This window comes from Phoxinus phoxinus (genome assembly GCF_949152265.1).
Source record: "Phoxinus phoxinus genome assembly, chromosome: 9".
Lineage (NCBI taxonomy): Eukaryota > Metazoa > Chordata > Actinopteri > Cypriniformes > Leuciscidae > Phoxinus > Phoxinus phoxinus.
Window position 1 is genome coordinate 22,701,108 of NC_136884.1, and position 18,604 is coordinate 22,719,711.

General features: G+C 37.5%; 1 protein-coding gene across 2 annotated transcripts in view; it reads right to left on the reverse strand.

Annotated features, from left to right (window-relative positions):
- Positions 1 to 18,604, reverse strand: part of LOC307004344 (uncharacterized protein) — a 31,872-nt gene that overhangs the window by 3,794 nt on the left and 9,474 nt on the right. Inside the window, exon 1 of one of the 2 annotated variants that reach the window (XM_079623490.1) lies at positions 15,793 to 15,865. The exons of the other annotated variant lie outside the window; for it this stretch is intronic. Coding sequence (XP_079479616.1) covers positions 15,793 to 15,823 — 31 coding nt within the window. The 5' untranslated portion in view covers positions 15,824 to 15,865. Of the gene's footprint in view, positions 1 to 15,792; positions 15,866 to 18,604 lie in introns of those variants that run through there. 2 annotated transcript variants of the gene reach the window in all.

Genomic DNA, 18,604 nt, shown 5'->3' on the forward strand with positions numbered 1-18,604 from the left:
TGCATTCTGGGAGTTGTTGTCTTTCATCCTCATGAGCCAAAAATACATTTTCTGTCTTTTCTCAGTCTAGAAAAGTCTAGTATCTTGGCCCGATACTATTTTCGGTATACATCAATGATGTGGCCCTGGCCGCAGGTGACTCTTCGATAAATCTATATGCAGATGATACTATTCTTTATAAATACCTAGGTATTTGGTTAGATTCTTCACTCTCTTTCCATACCCACATTAGCAAACTCCAATCTAAAATAAAATCCAGGATTGGTTTTCTTTTTCGTAACAGGGCCTCTTTTACTATCCCCGCTAAACATGCTCTTGTGAACGCGACTATCCTTCCCATCTTAGACTTTGGTGACGTGGTCTACAGATCCGCCTCTAACACTCTCATTAGAAAGCTAGATGTATTATATCACAGTGCTATACGCTTTGCTACCAACGCCCCATTTAGTACTCATCACTGTAACCTCTATACACTCATTGGTTGGCCTTCCCTTCACATCCGACGACAAAGACACTGGTTCTATTTCATCTATAAAATTATTTTAGACAAAGGCCCTACATACTTGAGAAACCTAATTTCAGTAGCTTCTCCCTCTAGTAATCTGCGATCAAGTAGGTTTATCTCATTAACTACTACCAATGTCCGTACTTCCTTCGGCCGTTTTTCATTTCAGTTTTCTGCCGCTAATGACTGGAACGAACTGCAAAAATCTTTAAGGCTTGAATCAATTCTACTGTTATCCGCTTTCAAAAGTCTGATATCTAACCTAGTGTCACACCATTGTTCATGTTAGCATTACCATTTTCTCCCGTGCAAACTAGTGCAATTACTTCATCGTCTTACTCCGTACGTTATTGTTTAATTATCTAGTACGTTTTTATTATCAGGGTTTCTGCAGGGTTTAGTCAGTCAAATTTAAGACTTTTTAAGACCTTTTTATGACCATTATGATTTAAATTTATGACCTATTACACAAATTACGAAAAATAACTTCTATATTAGTCGATATAGATAATTATCACGATAAATGTCAAATCTTTATTTCTTTCCAGTTTAAAGGCATATTTTTGCTCCTAAGTGAAAGTTGTAGAGCGTTAATTGTGGTTTTAGACTACCGGTACTCTTTATTGTCAGAACATATCATGACAAACACTTGCCAAACAGGGGAACATTTCACAAATCTAAGGTAGAACATACAAACATTTGACATTAGGTACTTAACAAAAGAAATATCTTTATTGGAAAACTAATTTCTTAGTTTCTGCATGTGCTAATGGGGGTCAAGTCTTGAAACAGGTTTGTGTTGACTTTGATATCTTCATGAAATGTATGAAAAACAGTAACGTTAGCCTAAATACATGATTAAATACTGTAATTATATTCCATTAGTCCTTTAATACATTGTCTACAATAATAATATAATACAATTCAATATGTATATCCCACATGGTGCAGTTAATATTAATAGGTTAACGTTATAGTAAATCCATGGTAAATTATGGGAATTTGTAGAAAAGCCTTCTGACTGTATCGTTGCGCACAGTCCTGTTTGTCAGCGCTGTTTCATCTGCCTTTAAACTGGTTTAAATCACTGAGACATTTGTGCCATAACAAGCGCTTCTCACTAGATCTCGTGACTGATAAGAGTAAACGCATCAGCTCTAGTGAGCTCGCGCTGCGCTGCCGTTTGGACTTTGAGCCGAGCGGATAAACGGTCCGTGTGGCACGCGGTTCAAATTAGTTTTTTCGTTCCGCTTTTGGCGCATTTAATATTATGCCGCCAGCGCATTTTCTGGGGGAAAATGCAATGGTAGAACCAATGAATGAGCGAGCATATGAATTTAAGACGTGGCTAAATGTAATTTATGACCTTGTACGGAAAATCCGGACATTTTTATGACTTTTTATGACTCCGCGGAAACCCTGTATTATTGATCCAATAGGAAAACTGTTTTAGTGTGTATTTTCGATTTATTTTGTATGATGCTTTTACTGAACAACAGTTTGTAACCTGTATTACACTATCTTGTCTTTTATGTGTAACTTTGTTGTTTGCACCATGACGCTTTATCTTGGCCAGGTCGCCGTTTTTAATCAGAATGAGTCCTCTATGTGCTTACCTGGTTAAATAAAGGTTAATAATAGAAGGCTCCGAATTCAAAAATAATTTCACATTTCTACTACATAAATGACCCATTTTAAATACAGAGGTGAAGTATCCCTTTAAAACACCTTATAAAAGTGAATTTTGCATAGTAGGTCCCCTTTTATTATTGGACCAAAAACCTCTAAACATAAGATGCATGATCTCAATCTACTGATGTGGCCACTGAGAACATGGGTCAAAGGGATCCTGCAAGATCAAGTGGCAGCATGCCGGGATCCTGCAAGTAAAAGTGGCAGCATGCCGGAACCCAAGGGATTATCTGCCACAAGAAAGACATGATAAGTAGGGGGCAGTCATGCAGCTGATCTTGATCGATTGAGGCTACTGTTTGATTGATTGCTCCTGTCTGCGGATCGATTTATGTCTGCCTTGCTGCTGGTTTGCGTCTATAAGCTCCGTATACCTTTCTGTTTTGAATCTTTATTTAGTATCATTCCTTGATGTTTATTTTGCTAAATATAACTTACTCATATAAGAATTGAGAAATAAAAAATGCTGGACAGTCTGGTTGAGGATCGACCAGACCCTGAGAAGACAGGACCTTGATGGAATTTAACATTTTAACTCACCCTTGTGCACTAGCGAAACAAAAGTCTCACTTCCGAATCATCCTAATCTACATTTCTTCCCCTCATCCCCCACTCTTTCTCCCTTATGCTGAGATCACCAAAACTCACACAAGAATCTATATGGTTTAATGTGAATAATTATCATCAAGTATTATACATGTTTGGTATCATTTGAAATGTCTCACTGGTACAAATGTGTAATTTCCAAATAAGTAAAAGAAAAAGGTAATAAGGTTTTTAAGAGTTTAGAGATAACATGCACACAGAGGATAGCCTGGTTCTACCAGACTCTCGTACATTTCATTTGTACAGAGAGTCTGGCCTCTCTCCATTGAAAAGGTTAACTTCCTTGTAGGCGGGTACTCTGTTGAAGTTTAAAACTATTGGATCTGCCCAGAGCCACTCAGGATCTGCCATAACCAATCGCTAACGTTTAGTCATGACGTATGTCATGTGCCTGAACCGGCCATAAACACGTATCCGAATGATCAGAGGACTGTGTTTAGAATAAGATGTCTGTCAACGAGAGCTGCAGGTTTTGTTCTTCGAATTTAAGAATTCACGGAACAATTACAAATTCTAAACATATATTTATGGGCGTCAGTTTGGTTTGAAATGTGCTGGGTACAGTGACGCATTCTTTCTTTTTTTTTCTCTTTCGCGCAGGTCACGTTTTGAAAGACGATGTCCTGTAGCTTACTAATGTAAATAAATAAAACTTTATACAAACATGTGATGATGTCTGACTCGTTTTATGAAGAAGAAAACCTTAAGTTTTTAAAAAGCATTAGACATGACCCACTATTCTGCTTCACAAGTACCATGTTGACAATATGACATGGCGTGGTTTAATGTACCTAAACAATGATTACCAAATTTCTCTCTCATATTGCTCCTCATAACCACTGAAAACGGTAAAAAAAATCTAACCCAAATTCAAATTATTTTGGACGTTATCTGACATTATTAAGCGTTTCTACTTCACATTTTCAGCAGGGCAGCGGAGCGGCTGTGGGTTGAGTCCCCACGGTTTTCATGCCGCGTGCCCAACCACCCCTCCCCCAAACGTATCCCAATGTTACAGTTGTTGCAGTGTTATGAACAGAGAAGCGTGTACCCAGTGCAGCAGCAGAACGACTAAATTGAGCTCGAGGTAAAAAAAAAGAAAAAAAAGTGGTGGGTACAAAATTACTCATGACGAAACCTGGTGGGTACGCGTCCCCACCGAAATCGACGCCTATGTTTGACACTGAGGACAGTGATAATGTATTCAGTCAACTGTCGAAGCTGGGTCTAATCATTAACAATACACCGCTGCGCTCAGTTCGGATCTGACGCAAATGCTTTGTAGTCAGTGATCGCTCGCATCTTTCTCCATGCCATTACTGAACTACAACTCAAACTAACGCACGACATCAACGTCATCGTTCTCAGCCACTCCCTCTGTTCGCTGATTGGACCAGTGATATTTTGATTTCAGAAAACCAAAGAATACACCACAATCCCAGACCTAGTACTGAATGAAAATTAAAATTGAGCGGAAGTACGTAGGAGGGCGGATCCAGGCTACACAAAGGAGGGTTACACCCTCCTTTTCTCAAAAATTACCATTCTTTGCAAATGTTTCCATGTGAAAAGCTACATAATGAAATGTAACTGGAGGCTCTGGGCATTTTGTAACTCAAAGTTGGCCCATGATGCTAAGAGTGACCAAAACTCTAAGCATCATGTATATTAATGTTAGGTTCGTATTTTTTCTCTTTATTCTAGAGCATTCAATGTTATTGTATTGATTATCTTTGAACTGATTATGAAATTGGCATGATACATTTACCTGACATAATAAATTGTAAACATTTGATTTTAATCTAATGGACTTTAACATTGTTTTCATTAAATAGTTAAAAGGAATAGTCAAACATTCGCTTACATTTAATGATGCACAGATACCATAAAACCTTTTAATTTATGGAGTCAGATAAAATAACGAGAGAATACATATGAGAAAATGTATTGCGTTTAATCAAAATTACTTTGGCATGCGGAAAGACAGTAACACGCAGAGACCTTCCCCCCTGGTTGGATGCCTACTTTGGGCCGATCGAGTGCGGGCTTAAACTCATCAACATATCAGATATTATCACATTAATCTGACATCACTAGCTTTTATCTAAATTGTTATCGCTAGCACAACACGCTAGTATCTTGCTAGCCTGTTAATCTGCCATCCGTGCTCGTGCCTTTTACGAGTCTATCAAACAACTGTGGTAAGTAGGATCAGTCAACAAACATGGTGAGTAATGTCCTCTCCTGTTGTCACTTGCACTTCGTGTCACATATTCATGATCAGTTATTAAAATTATATTCCCTTTATTTGAGCTAGAATCGTTACAAGAGCCTGTGTCCTCCTGTGTACTAGCTGAAAGTGTCTCGCTTGCAGTGCCATTCCCCTCCCAGGATGGGATATGAGTGTCCATTTTGCTCCCCAGACAAGTTCTATGCCTGGCGAACCCTGGTTGGAATTCCTCCAGCACCTCCACAGTCAGATGCGGACGAAGTCTATCCCTTGTGTGCATGTGCACAGATAAAACGTTGTCGGGATAATTCCGGTTCACGTGGCTACGCAGACGCGACAACATTTCTGAATTATATATTTTTAAGGCCTAACAAGTAGTTTGTTGAGGGTTGATTTGTGAAGGACTACACGCCTGCGCACATATATAATCAAACACGCATACCTATCGACCGAACACGTGATGCGCATGTGCGCCCCGTCTGCATTTTTACGGGTTTGCATTTTGAGGTTTGCGCAGAGAAAACGGATAATCGTTTGCACCTTCAAACCTATTTCAGGGAGTGCGTTCGAGACACCAGGCACTTTGTGCGGATGGGCGGCCGGAGTGCGTTAAGGGTTTTCTGTTAGAACGGTGTCGTGTTAGCCAAGTCAAGTCAAGTCATCTTAATTTATATAGCGCTTTTAACAATGTAGATTGTTTCAAAGCAGCTTTACAGTGATAAACGGATAATTTAAGGTAACAGAGATTGTTTTGGCTTTATAGCAGTTCTTGAATAAAGATATTTTCCAGCTAAAGTTAGTTTTGATTGATTCACTTCCGTCGCAACGATCATTAGTTATTAAATTAGAGACCGCTAAGACGACACAGTTCTCTCTACACAGACTTTAAAGGCGAACCTGTAGAAACGCTGATGGTAGGGTTGCCACCTTCAGTGTGGCAAAATAAGGGACACCCCCCCACCCCCAATAGAGCTTTTCGACTTTTTCCAATTTCAAACATCTTTTTTTTATATCATCTGTAGTCTGCCACTTTGCCACTGTTTATGTGTGTTTTGCGTTGTTTCTGATTTTGAGGATGAATTTTGTCAATCTTCTAAACAGGGTCCGGCCTTGATGTAATTTGATTCTAATCATAATGTAACATTATTGAAAAACAGATTTTTGTCAGTACAAAAAATGCTCAACTTTGACAAAGTAATTTTTATTGTTATAATATGTAGATATGAATCCAACTAAAAACTAGTGAAAATATGTATTTTAGTCAAATAGCAAATGGTGTAGCTCTGCAGCCATCTACTAAAGTGATAATTTCTTTACTTTTAAAACGGCATTTTCCAAAAGATGGGCAAAAATCTTACACTAAACCATGTCAAATTATCCATATCCATGAACGTTAGAAATGTGGGTCTTTTATAAAGTGAATTTAACTTCTCTTTTTTTTTACTGTTTTTGTATAAAAAATATTTATTTATATAGCCTAAATTAAAAAATATATAATAAATCCTCCTAAAACTATAAATCCTAAAAAAATACTATTATGTTGTTTCAGAATGACATTTTGTTGAAACAACACAAGTGAAACAACCCCCCCACACACACACACACACACACACACACACTAACATAAAAAAACCAGATATTATTCAAATTTATTTAAAAAAAAATTGTAGATCTAGAAAGTGTTGTCAACCGTGCAAAGTCTGACGCCATTTGGACAAAGATAATTTTTTATTTATTTCAGCAAACGTCATTTGGGGTTGAAAAGACCCGAACAGCGCACAAGGGGTTAAAAACGTGCAGGTTTACAGCGCATGTTCACGAGACTCAGTCGCTATAGAAACAAAGACGCTAAAATGCAAGCACGCAATGAGCTTCTCTACTATGAAATTGATTTCTTTATATTTGCTATTAGTATTATCCATACTGCAAAATCCTTATGTTTTTATTCAACTATATGTGGGCCTAATGTAAAATACGGGACAAATCGCGTCCCTTATTGATTTGATACGGGACGCATCATCTTACTTGTAAATACGGGACGATTCCGTATTTTAAGGGACGGGTGGCAACCCTAGCTGATGGCGCTCACGTGCGCATTAAGAATTAATTCTATAGTTATACGCATTTTAATATATGTGCGCAGGTTTGTAATTCCCTACAAACCAAGCCTTAACAAACTACTTGTCTGGTCTTAAACATTTTTAGACAGAATGTTATCACTTCGGGGTAGATAAGCGAAACCGAAAATATCCCGACAACGCTTTATCTGTAGAGTGGTAAAGGGATCCTCCATAGGGAGAGGCTAGTTGGCATTTCAGCACTGCGTTGTTATCGGGTCCAGGCGAAGGTCCTTCGTCAGATCTGGATACAGCCTGAATCTGGCAGGCTGCGGGAAAACCTCGGGATAAACAAAGACACTAAAATTAGCGTAGATGCCATTCTTCTTATGATGTAGTGATCAATGCAGTGTTGACAGAACGGGGCTAATATGGTCATACTTCCTGGTTCTGGTAAGAACTCGAGCTGCTGCTTTTTGCACTAGCTGTAGTTTGTTTATTAAGCGTGCAGGGCAACCACCCAGTAGAGCATTACAATAATCTAGCCTTGAGGTCATGAACGCATGAACTAATTGTTCCGCATTTGTCAATGAGAGCATATTGCGTAATTTAGATATATTTTTTAGATGGAAAAATGCGATTTTACAGATACTAGACACGTGACTTTCAAATGAAAGATTGGTATCAAAGAGCACACCAAGGATCCTAACCGACGACAAAGACTTAACAGAGCAGCCATCAAGTGTTAGACAGTACTCTAGGTTATTACAGATGGTACTCAACCAGAATGCCTATTACCGCCGCGACAGGCACCGCGGCAAAACTACCGCGGTAAAAATAATCCAGTCGCATTTCAAAGTCATTCGCGAAATGACCGCCAGGTGGCGCAGAGGGACATTGTGCAAAACAGCAGCTATTGCCATATTTTGAAATGTAAGCGGGGTTAATGTCAATTAACAGATGAAATAGGCTACTATAGAACATTGTTTAGGACAGAAAAATAGAATCATAATTTAAAAATAGAGACGAGAACAATATAGCCTTTATTTCATAATTGTAGCCTAGACGTCGGTGGGCGACATAAGCCTATTGCCCGTTGGGAGCAGCGTGATAAAATAATAATAATAACAAAAATAACGAACAAAAATAAATTAGGTGCAAAGAAGCTGATTATTTGTTTACTACTCTATTGAGGAATGAGACGATAGAGTGATGAGCGCTTCTCTGGAACAGATTGGATAAACCGGGCATTTCTAAATGAGTAAATTCATGGCCGAGTGGTAGAACTTACGTATCAGTCATTTGAATGACGCGGGTTCGAATCCCGTACAAACAAAGATTATTGTACATTTTATATTAGCCTATTAATGCATGTCATAGCCTATAATTAATGCAGACAATCAAACAAACAACTTTTTTTTTTATACAGGATAGCCTTTTTTTTGGGTTCCTATAAAGAGTTTGTAAAACATGGTTTTAAGCAAGGTGCGATTTGCCAGGGGGAACGGGGATTTCCTTCTGGTCTAAACATCCCTGCTTCTGCTGAATTATTTTAATCCCCCCTCCCTCCACAGTAATCAATGCTATAAATTACTTCACCAATAGACCATTTAAAATATATAATGTAAAGATATGCAACAGGCACGTTTAAACGACAAACAATAAAATCAGAACCAGTTTCAGTTCATGGTTCCAGTGGCCTTAATGCATGCACGGCTTTCAAAATGTCACAAAGCGTTTTGAGATTATTTTGAATGAAATATTGAAGTTTATAATTAAGTAGCCTATTTTGGCACACCACGCCGAGTGGCGCTATCTATTGTTCTAAAGTCGCGTTTTATTCTGGCATGTTGAATTAGTGTTCGGCAGACGCGGTGCCGCGTTCATTTGGATTTATTTTTCTCATAACAGACACCTAAAATAACTTAGGCCCTAATAGGCTACTCCGTAGTTTTTTAGTCATACAGATCAGAGTAGAGTAGCCTACATTGTTCAAAACTGTAAACTTTTATTCATATTCAAACTTTTATTCAAAAATCTGTCGTCTCTGTCTCCGGGAACTGCGCGTCACAAAACTGAACCGAAAGCCACTTTCCTCCACTCAGTCACGATAAGAAATCGGCTATGTCTAAAGCCTTTACATTTCTAAATATTTAATAAATATTATCTGATTAGGTAATCGTATGAAACCGAGAGGTGCAGAGGATCTACTCAAGCTGTGAGCGCTTCCCAATGATGAACGGACAAGGGTGAAAATCTCGCTATAATTAAATGTAGTCTAGGCTAAATCGCCCTGAATTAAATTGTAAAAATAGATCCGATAATTTATTTGTTGAAATGTTGCGATATTGTTTCATTTAAGTTCATAATTATTATATAAATGTTATTTAGTTTAGCAACAGCAAGCACTGTGGTTTGAGATTTATATATAAAATAATAATAATTGCTAATTCACAAATCGCGCACCCTGGTTGTAAGGATCCAAAGATCCCCGTGGAATTTAACATTGAGTTGAACATTGTATTCATGACAACAAATGAACATGCGTTTGAACAAATGAACATGCGTTTGTATTTAGGTTTGCTTGGAAAAAGCTGGCCCAAACCGAGGTAGTGTTTTATTTCTTCAATTATTGAAATAATTAAATGTTTAGTAATAAACTTACATGACAGAAATATTAGTCTACTAGCCTACATGTAGCCTAAATAATTTAATTATTTCATTATCAACACTTTACTAGCCTAATGCTATGTCTGGAATTAAGTGTGAATTGCGACTTCTCTTTGTTTTGAGTCGGTCTCAGACTCAGATCGCCTGTGGGGGGTTGGGGGTTCAGGAGGTGTTAAATGTTCTGTCTTTCATATGGAGAGTAAGCCTGATGACCAGGCAAAGGCAAAATACTTTTAAAGATAAATCTCTCGATGTGTCCAAATGTAGGCCCTTAAATTATAAATATTGTAGTTTTATGTATTGTATTTAAAGAGGTCTCACACACACTTTCAGTTGAAGTGTTCAATCCATTTGTTTCAACTGGTTTTGTATAATTTTAACACGTTTGAGTAGTGTGTTTGTCAACAATCTGGCATTATCTAAACATGAACTATCGACGAAACGCGTTCTTGCCAACTAAACGAATGCGATGAGCAGCAGATACAGAGCGCTTTTATTCGCGATCCACCTCGTTTTATTGTACGGTGAATTCAACCAGGCATTCTGTTTGAAGCAAGACTCAATCATTTGTTACAGTTTTTTTTTTTCGTGATTTGTATGGATGACACACAGCGACATCAGTATTATCAGCTGTATAATGCGGTTTTACCCTAAAATCTTGTTTAATGTCGAGAGAGACCCCGGCGCGCGCAGTGCAGGGAGACTAAATAAACTAAAATAAAAGAGATCCAGCGCGAGAGAGAAGCAAAGAAAATCTTAATTTATGTTGCTTTGAACTATTTTCGTTTTGTAGACTAGCCTACTTTTTTAATTGTTTATTTAGCTGCAATTTCTTTGGCAATACAGATTTAAAATGTCGCAAGAATAAGATTCTGTTTCTTACTTATTAAACTCTAACTCGATGCAACCCTGTTTTAAATAAATAAACTGCCCCCGACACTTTATTTAAACCTTGAAATGTCCAGGATCTGTTTTTAAAAATTTCTTCCTTTGCTATGGCGGGTATCAATTGTCAGTCATCTCAATTTTGTGGATGATTCACAAAACAATAATTTAGCAGATTAAAGATAGCTTCGTCATTTTCATTTTCTGACGCGATCGGCTGATAATCATCCTTCATCAGTTTTGTCGTCTGTGCAGCGGCTCTGGAAAGTAGCAAATGTATGTTGTAATGTGCCATTGATAATTAAACAAAATGCTTGACTTCAATAAACAGTTACCTATCTAAGCATCAAGAATGGTAAAACATTTAACGCTGTCAGCCAAAGCTAGTGAGATTCGATCTCGCATCGTTTGAAGCTCCATGAAGCTCGTGCTGTTGCGTTGTCCATTGCGCTACCGTCGGTCCGCTGAAAAGATGTTGCTCTTGCAAAGCCTCATTGATGTAGCCTAATATTTTTCTATTGCAATGTTTTGTGTTGAAATGTTTTTATTATTTATTAAATGTATTAGGCCTACATTTAATTTCAGTCTTGTGATTATATGAATTCATTTAACTACATGTGTAACTTGAATTGATCTGTTTTAACACATTTCAATCACTCTCAATAAACCGCGGCGCGGCGGCAGATTACGCAATAGAGAGAATAAACTGACACTTTTCAAAGTCTGCGATTGTAGCGCCTCTTAGCGGTCAAAGGCAGCAAATACACCCCCGCAATTTTACCGCCGCGGGAACGGCGGCGGTAAAAGTCTCATTCTGGTTGAGTACCATCTGTACGTGTGGAAGTTTGTCCAATAATTAGAATCTCTGTTTTTTCTGAATTTAGTAGTAGGAAATTACTAGTCATCCAATTTTTTATATCAGCTATGCATTCTGTTAATTTTGTGAATTGGTAGGTTTCGTTAGGTTTTGAAGAAATATACAGCTGAGTATCGTCGGCATAACAGTGAAAGCTAATTCCATGTTTCCTAATGATATCTCCTAATGGTAGCATGTACAGAGTGAACAGCAGCGGTCCTAGTACTGAGCCTTGTGGTACGCCATACTGAACTTGTGATTGATAAAACATCTCTTCATTTACTGCTACAAACTGATAACGGTCAGATAAGTATGATTTAAACCATGCTAGTGCAATTCCACTAATGCCAACATAATGTTCGAGTCTATTTAAAAGAATGTTGTGGTCAATAGTGTCAAATGCAGCACTAAGATCAAGTAATACAAATAGAGAGATACAACCACGATCGGATGATAAGAGCAAATCATTTGTGACTCTAACGAGAGCTGTCTCGGTACTGTGGTACGGTCTAAATCCGGACTGAAAATCCTCGCAGATATCATTTCTTTTTAGAAAGGAACGTAGTTGTGAGGATACTGCTTTTTCTGGTATCTTTGACAGAAAAGGCAGATTCGAGATCGGCCTGTAATTGACTAATTCCGTAGGATCAAGTTGCGTTTTTTTAACAAGCGGTTTAGTCATAGCCAGCTTAAAGGTTTTTGGTACGTATCCTAGAGACAAAGACAAATTAATGATATTAATAAAAGGGTCTATGACATCTGGAAGCATCTCTTTCAGTAGCTTAGTCGGTATAGGGTCTAACATACATGTTGTCGAATTAGATTAATTAACGAGTTTAGAAAATTCTTCCTCTCCTACAGCAATAAATGAGTCGAATTTTTCCTCAGGGAGACTACAATGCACTTCCTGATGCGATACTGTAAGTAGACGGTTGCATGGTTATAATTTTGTCCCTGATATTATCAATCTTATAAGTGAAGAAGTTCATAAAGCCATTACTGCTGTGTTGCTGGGAAACTTCTGGGCTTGAAGCTTTCTTTTTCGTTAGTTTAGCTACTGTTTCAAATAAATACCTAGGAGTATGTTCATTTTCTTCTAATAGGGTTAGTGAAATAGTTAATAGTGAAAAATAAGCAGATCTAGCAGATTTTAAAGCCTCTCTGTAAGCAATCGAGCTCTCTTTCCATGAAATGCGAAATACCTCTAGTTTTGTTTTCTTCCAGTTGTGCTCCAGTTTTCTGGCTGCTCTCTTAAGGGCCTGAGTGTGCTCGTTGTGCCACGGCGTTGGACTATGTTCTTTAATCTTCTTTAAGCGCAGCGGAGCAACTGTGTCTAAAGTGCTGGAAAAGAGAGAGTTAAAAGTTTCTGTTGCAATATCAAGTTCTTCTAAGCTATCCGGGATGCTGAGATGATAAAACTGATTAGGAAGATTATTGATAAAGCAATCTTTAGTGGCAGAAGTTATAGGTCTAACATATTTATAACACGGAGTCGGCTTTGCAGCCTTGACTAAATGTAATTTACATGAGACTAGATAATGATCTGAGATGTCATCGCTCTGCTGCAGTATTTCAACGGCATCAACATCTATTCCATGTGATGGTATTAGATCTAGAGTATGATTACGACAATGAGTCGGTCCTGACACGTGTTGTCTAACTCCAATTGAGTTTACAATGTCTTTAAATGCCAATCCCTATGCATCTTTTTCATTATCTATGTGTATATTAAAATCACCAACAATTAGTACTTTATCTGCAGCCAATACTAATTCTGATAGAAAATCCGCTAATTCTTTGAAGTCTGTATGGTGCCCTGGTGGCCTGTATACAGTAGCCAGTACAAATCTCAAACATGATTTATCATTTACACTAGATATTGTTATATTAAGCACCAACACTTCAAAATTATTATATTTAAAACTAGACTTCTTAGTAATTCTGAAAATATTACTATAAATTACAACAACACCTCCCCCTTTGCCTTTCAGACGAGGTTCATGTTTATAACCGTAATCTTGGGGTGTGGACTCGTTTAAAGTAATGTAATTGTTTTGTTTTAGCCAGGTTTCTGTCAAACACAGCACATCTAGGTTATGGTCTGTAATCATATCATTAACAATAAGTGCTTTTGATGTGAAAGATCGAATATTCAGCAACCCGAGTTTTATGATTTGGTCATTTGTATTATATCTGTTTTTTATTTGTTGAACATCAATTACATTTTTACCCTTAGATGGCTTTGATATTTTGTTGTATTTCCTAATTCTAGGAACAGACACAGTCTCTATATGATGATATCTAGGTGAAATAGTCTCTATGTGATGGGATTTATCTGACCTGGGTGACGTTAGCAGGGGTGCCGCCAGAAATTCTGGGCCCTATGGAAATCAAAATTTCTGGGCCCCCTACATTTTTTACAGATAAAATTTAACCCAATAAACATGCCCTGTATACTTTTAAAAATATACTTAGCAAATTGCATAGTTAAAATGTCTAAAGATGAGTAGGCTACAAAGCCTACAAAAACAAGAAAAAAATATAGAAATGTGTACTTGTTTACATAAAAGGGAGAACATTTATTATCTCAATTGCAAGCACAACAGAACATAATTGTACACATATTGACATATACTTTACATGAACAAGCTTTAGCTGGGTCAAACTGCTCAATCAGGAAACATCAGCTAGAACTAACCCATAATTAAATCAGTCCAGGAATAAAACTAGCTAGGCCAAAAGGGCTCAAAATCAAGACACACACACGCACGCACGCACACACACACACACACACACACACACACACACACAATAACCATATTATTTTGATTGGCCTATTTAGTTTTCTTAATATATAATATTAAACTATGTAATATAGGCTACTTAATAATATTATAAAGCAAGTAGTAGAAGTATTAAATATATCTATTTTGTAAACTCCTTATAGCCAATGGTTACTACAGACACATGTTTTATTCAATTTTATATTATTTTTTCTGGGGCATTCATATTAAGAACGTCAAGTTTGACAGCATCGATCGTAGCAGCAGGACTGTCTGTCACTTCACAGAACACACGACACGGCAAACTGATTTTGTAAATTGTAATTTTTGAAGCGTGTAGATTACTTTTTGTTTTGTAAAGTTATCATCATGTGGCGAACACAGTAGATAAGACGTGTTTAGAGGCTTCAATCTTCGTGAAGTTTCGCGCTCAGGCTCACCTTGTTCGGCTGAGACAGGGACGGGGGACGTGGGGGAAGGAGGACGCGGGTGTGCAACAGCCGCTGAATCTGTGTCGACTACGAGACATGATAACCCGGAGACAGCAGAGATGTTATTATTGTTGGATGTCAATTATAATTCGGTAATTATTTTACTAAGCTAGCTATATAAAAGCAGGTCATGTAGCAACAAAAATAAGTAACTCTGAAAGTTTTGGAATACATGAATAGGGCAAGCTACCTTTCTTTTTGAAAAACTGTGTGACATACTGTCGATTTCCTCGTTCTCTGTCTTCTCTTTCCGTTTTTGATGCCCTGACTTTTGATGTGACATGCCTGCGTGCGTCTGCGCTTAAGCAGACGCTCACGCTACACTAGCGATCGTAGCTTGGACAGCGCAGGTGGAATGAACCATTGTGAGAGGGAGGGGTGTATCTGAAACAGTAAATACATTATTTGTTTTTTAAATATTAAATATATGGTCAAAACGGACAAAATACGCATTTGGTGCATTAGAGGCCCTAGCACATTTAATGTATGTATAAAAAAGAGAAAAGAAATTAGAAAAGAAAAAGGGGGTCTGCTCTTCTGGGCCCTAAATCAGCCTGGGCCCTTAGAATCGTCCTAACCTTCCACCCCTTTACGGCGCCCTTGGACGTTAGACAGCTAGCAGACGGTCGGTTAAGCCAGTCTGTCTGCTTCCTGACCTGAGCACCAGATTGTCATGTTTTATGTGCCATATTTCTAGAGAGAAGAGCAGCATCATCCCAGGAGGGATGAATACCATCTCTTTTCAACAGGTCAGGGGCCTCATTTATAACCGTTGCGTACGCACAAAACAGGCCCAGAAAGAGGCGTACGCCACTTCCGACGCATAAGTTGTGATTTATAAAAACAAACTTGACGGGATAATGTGCGCACCTGCACGCAAACTCTGACCCATGCGTACGAACGTTTTGGAGACAGATGGTGAGCTGGAGTTAAATATATTTTTGGTCACTTTTAGACAGAAAATCGAAATAAAATTATACATATACAGAAAGATAATACAAATATAATTTCACTCACCAAGCCTATCACTTGAAGCAAATATCCACATCTTAAATGTCCGCGCCAGCGAGCGCGTTGGGCCGTTTAGTGAAACTGATCTAACGGCAGATGAAGTAAAACTGTAAATCTTCATTATGAGTCCTAATCATAAAAAGGCTGCAGTTTATATAAAACAATGATTTAAACTATGTTTTATTTCTGATATAAACATTTATGGCGCTTTTCCACTGCACAGTACCAGCTCGCCTTGGCTCGCCTCACCTCGACTCGACTCGCCTCTGTTTGGTTTTCCACTGTGTAAAAGTTGTACCAGTACCTGCTTCCAGGTACTTTTTTTCGTATCACCTCCGGCGAGGTTCTAAGCGAGCCGAGTCGAGCTGAGGCGATACTAAAACGTGACGTGACACACGGGAGACTGCTGATTGGTCAGCGAGAATCGTCACCATTCACTGCGCCATCATTGCACGCGCCAGACGGAGTATCCTGAATAACCCCGGCATTTTTAAATAGTTTTGCCAGAGATTGCGTGATATACCCATTACTAATATTATGTAAAACAGCATACACTCGATTTCCTCCATTGTCCTGTGTGTGTGGGTAGCGGGTGTGTGTCGCGTCGCTATGACGACCACCAGGTACTATTGTGGAAGTACTATGCAATGGAAAACGGAGCGAAACGCGAGCCGAGCCGAGCTGAGCTGAGACGAGCTGAGTCGAGTCGAGCTGGTACTGGTAATGGAAAAGCGCCATTAGATTAAATATGCCATTCTCATTAACGGAGTTAAACACTTAAAAACTACATGACATTTACTGAAAAGTAAAAGAAAAAAAAAAAAAATATATATATATATATATATATATATGAGGTGCAAGTGACAATAAGAGGAGAAGACATGACTTACCGTGTTTAGTGACTGGCGCGAGCAAATTAAATAAAGAAAGAGCGCATGAATGGCACGCTAACAGGCTAGCGAAAAACTAGCGTTTTAAGCTAATGAATTAGATTGAAGCTAGCGATCACATGTGTGATGTTGAGTAAGTTATATTTAGCTTAAACAACGGTGAATGATAGTAAAATGAGATTCAAAACAGAAAAATATACGAGGCTTACAGACGCAACTCAGCAGTATCAGCAGGGCAGACAGGAGCAATCGATCAGCCAGCAGACAGGAACAATCGAGTCAAAGCCATAAAGTGCTTAGCGGCCCCTAAGTTAATTACTAATGATCTTTTTCTTTTACGTGAAACAACCTGAAGTATCCATGAATCAACAAAGCTGTGCGAAGAGATTAAATACAATAGAACCCATTCAGCAATACAGTTTACACTGGATGCTGCACGACATGATGCGACAACAAATCCCAGACAGGGATTCAAAACGGTTCCATTTCTGACAAGTGCCTTGGAGTACTTCTGACACCAAGGTTAAATGGAATTGCAACAGTCACTTTGGTGTAGAAACTATATCCAAACATGTTGGGAAATGCTGTTTACACTAACCAACAAAACAAAAAACTGTTGACACTACAGGAAAACACAATATTTGTTAAAAAGTTAATTTTTTGTTGTTGTTGTTGGTTCCAGTAAAGTGCTTAGATGGCGAACAAGTGAAGCTGGTAAACACCAAAATAAGCATTAACTGCATTTGATACTATTTAAATTGTACTAATATAATAAATAGGACATTTATTAAAAATACATAATCGATTATATATAAATATTTATGGAGACTTAATATGCATGCTGGTGCATCAGAACAGGTGGGTGAACTATCCTCTGGCTTTTGTCACTGTTGCTGTTGTTTTTTAAAGTAATGCCCATGCCCAGCATATACAAATGAATTACCATTCAATATATTTTTTTTTTATTTAATATAATCTGCAAAAAAAATCCAATAAAAATATAGCCAAGTTTTTTGTAAATGCACATGAAGTAAAAACATGAAAACATTTTGCAAGACCTCTTTGTCTTTTTCAATTATTATGAAAATTTCCATTAAAACATGGGTCACATTTTAGTTATGACTGTTAAAACAGTTAAAATGTTACAAACCTGAATAACCACCAATAAACTGTAATTTCACATTTTTAGTGCATTTTAAATTAAAACCTTTTTTTTTTATCACTTGAAAATTGCAGGCTGTACAAAATATGCATGAAATAAGACGATTGTTGTATCACTCAAGTCACTGTAATTTAGTTAAGTTTTAGTAATAATAATAAATCAAAGTGCTCCATTGAGTAATACTTATACGAATACCTGCAGAAACGCAGTGTGTTTGCAGAGAACATAAAATAATGAAAATGGAGTAAATGGATCTAACAAGTCCTTTTTATTAAATATTTTTGTAAATTATTATTTTAATTAGATTGTGAATAGGATTTTCTCTCTCTCGAAATAACAACATTTAAATGGCATTTTGAACGAGGCATCACATTAATGATTTAAAATTGTTATAATATGTTCCTTATATTTCACTTATAATCATAGGTGGAGTTTGACTTTGATTTGAGTGTGCTGGGTGGCAGACGTGGGGGAGGGATTTATTACTTAATAAATAATAATAAATTCAATAAATTAAAGGATTAAAATGAATTTAAGGGAATAAATAAACAAGAATGGTAAAAGAATTTCTAGGTCTAATTGTAGTTATGAAGTAATCCATTTGGAAATATTTTATTTTAAAATGTGCACACATTCACTCTTATTTGCATGTCTATGTCAAACGCAAACGTTTCTTGTCTCGTCACATTCACTTATGAACTACATTAATCATAATCGCATATTTTCAATTCAAAACAGAAAAATTTCACAAAAAGTTGAGTCGTTT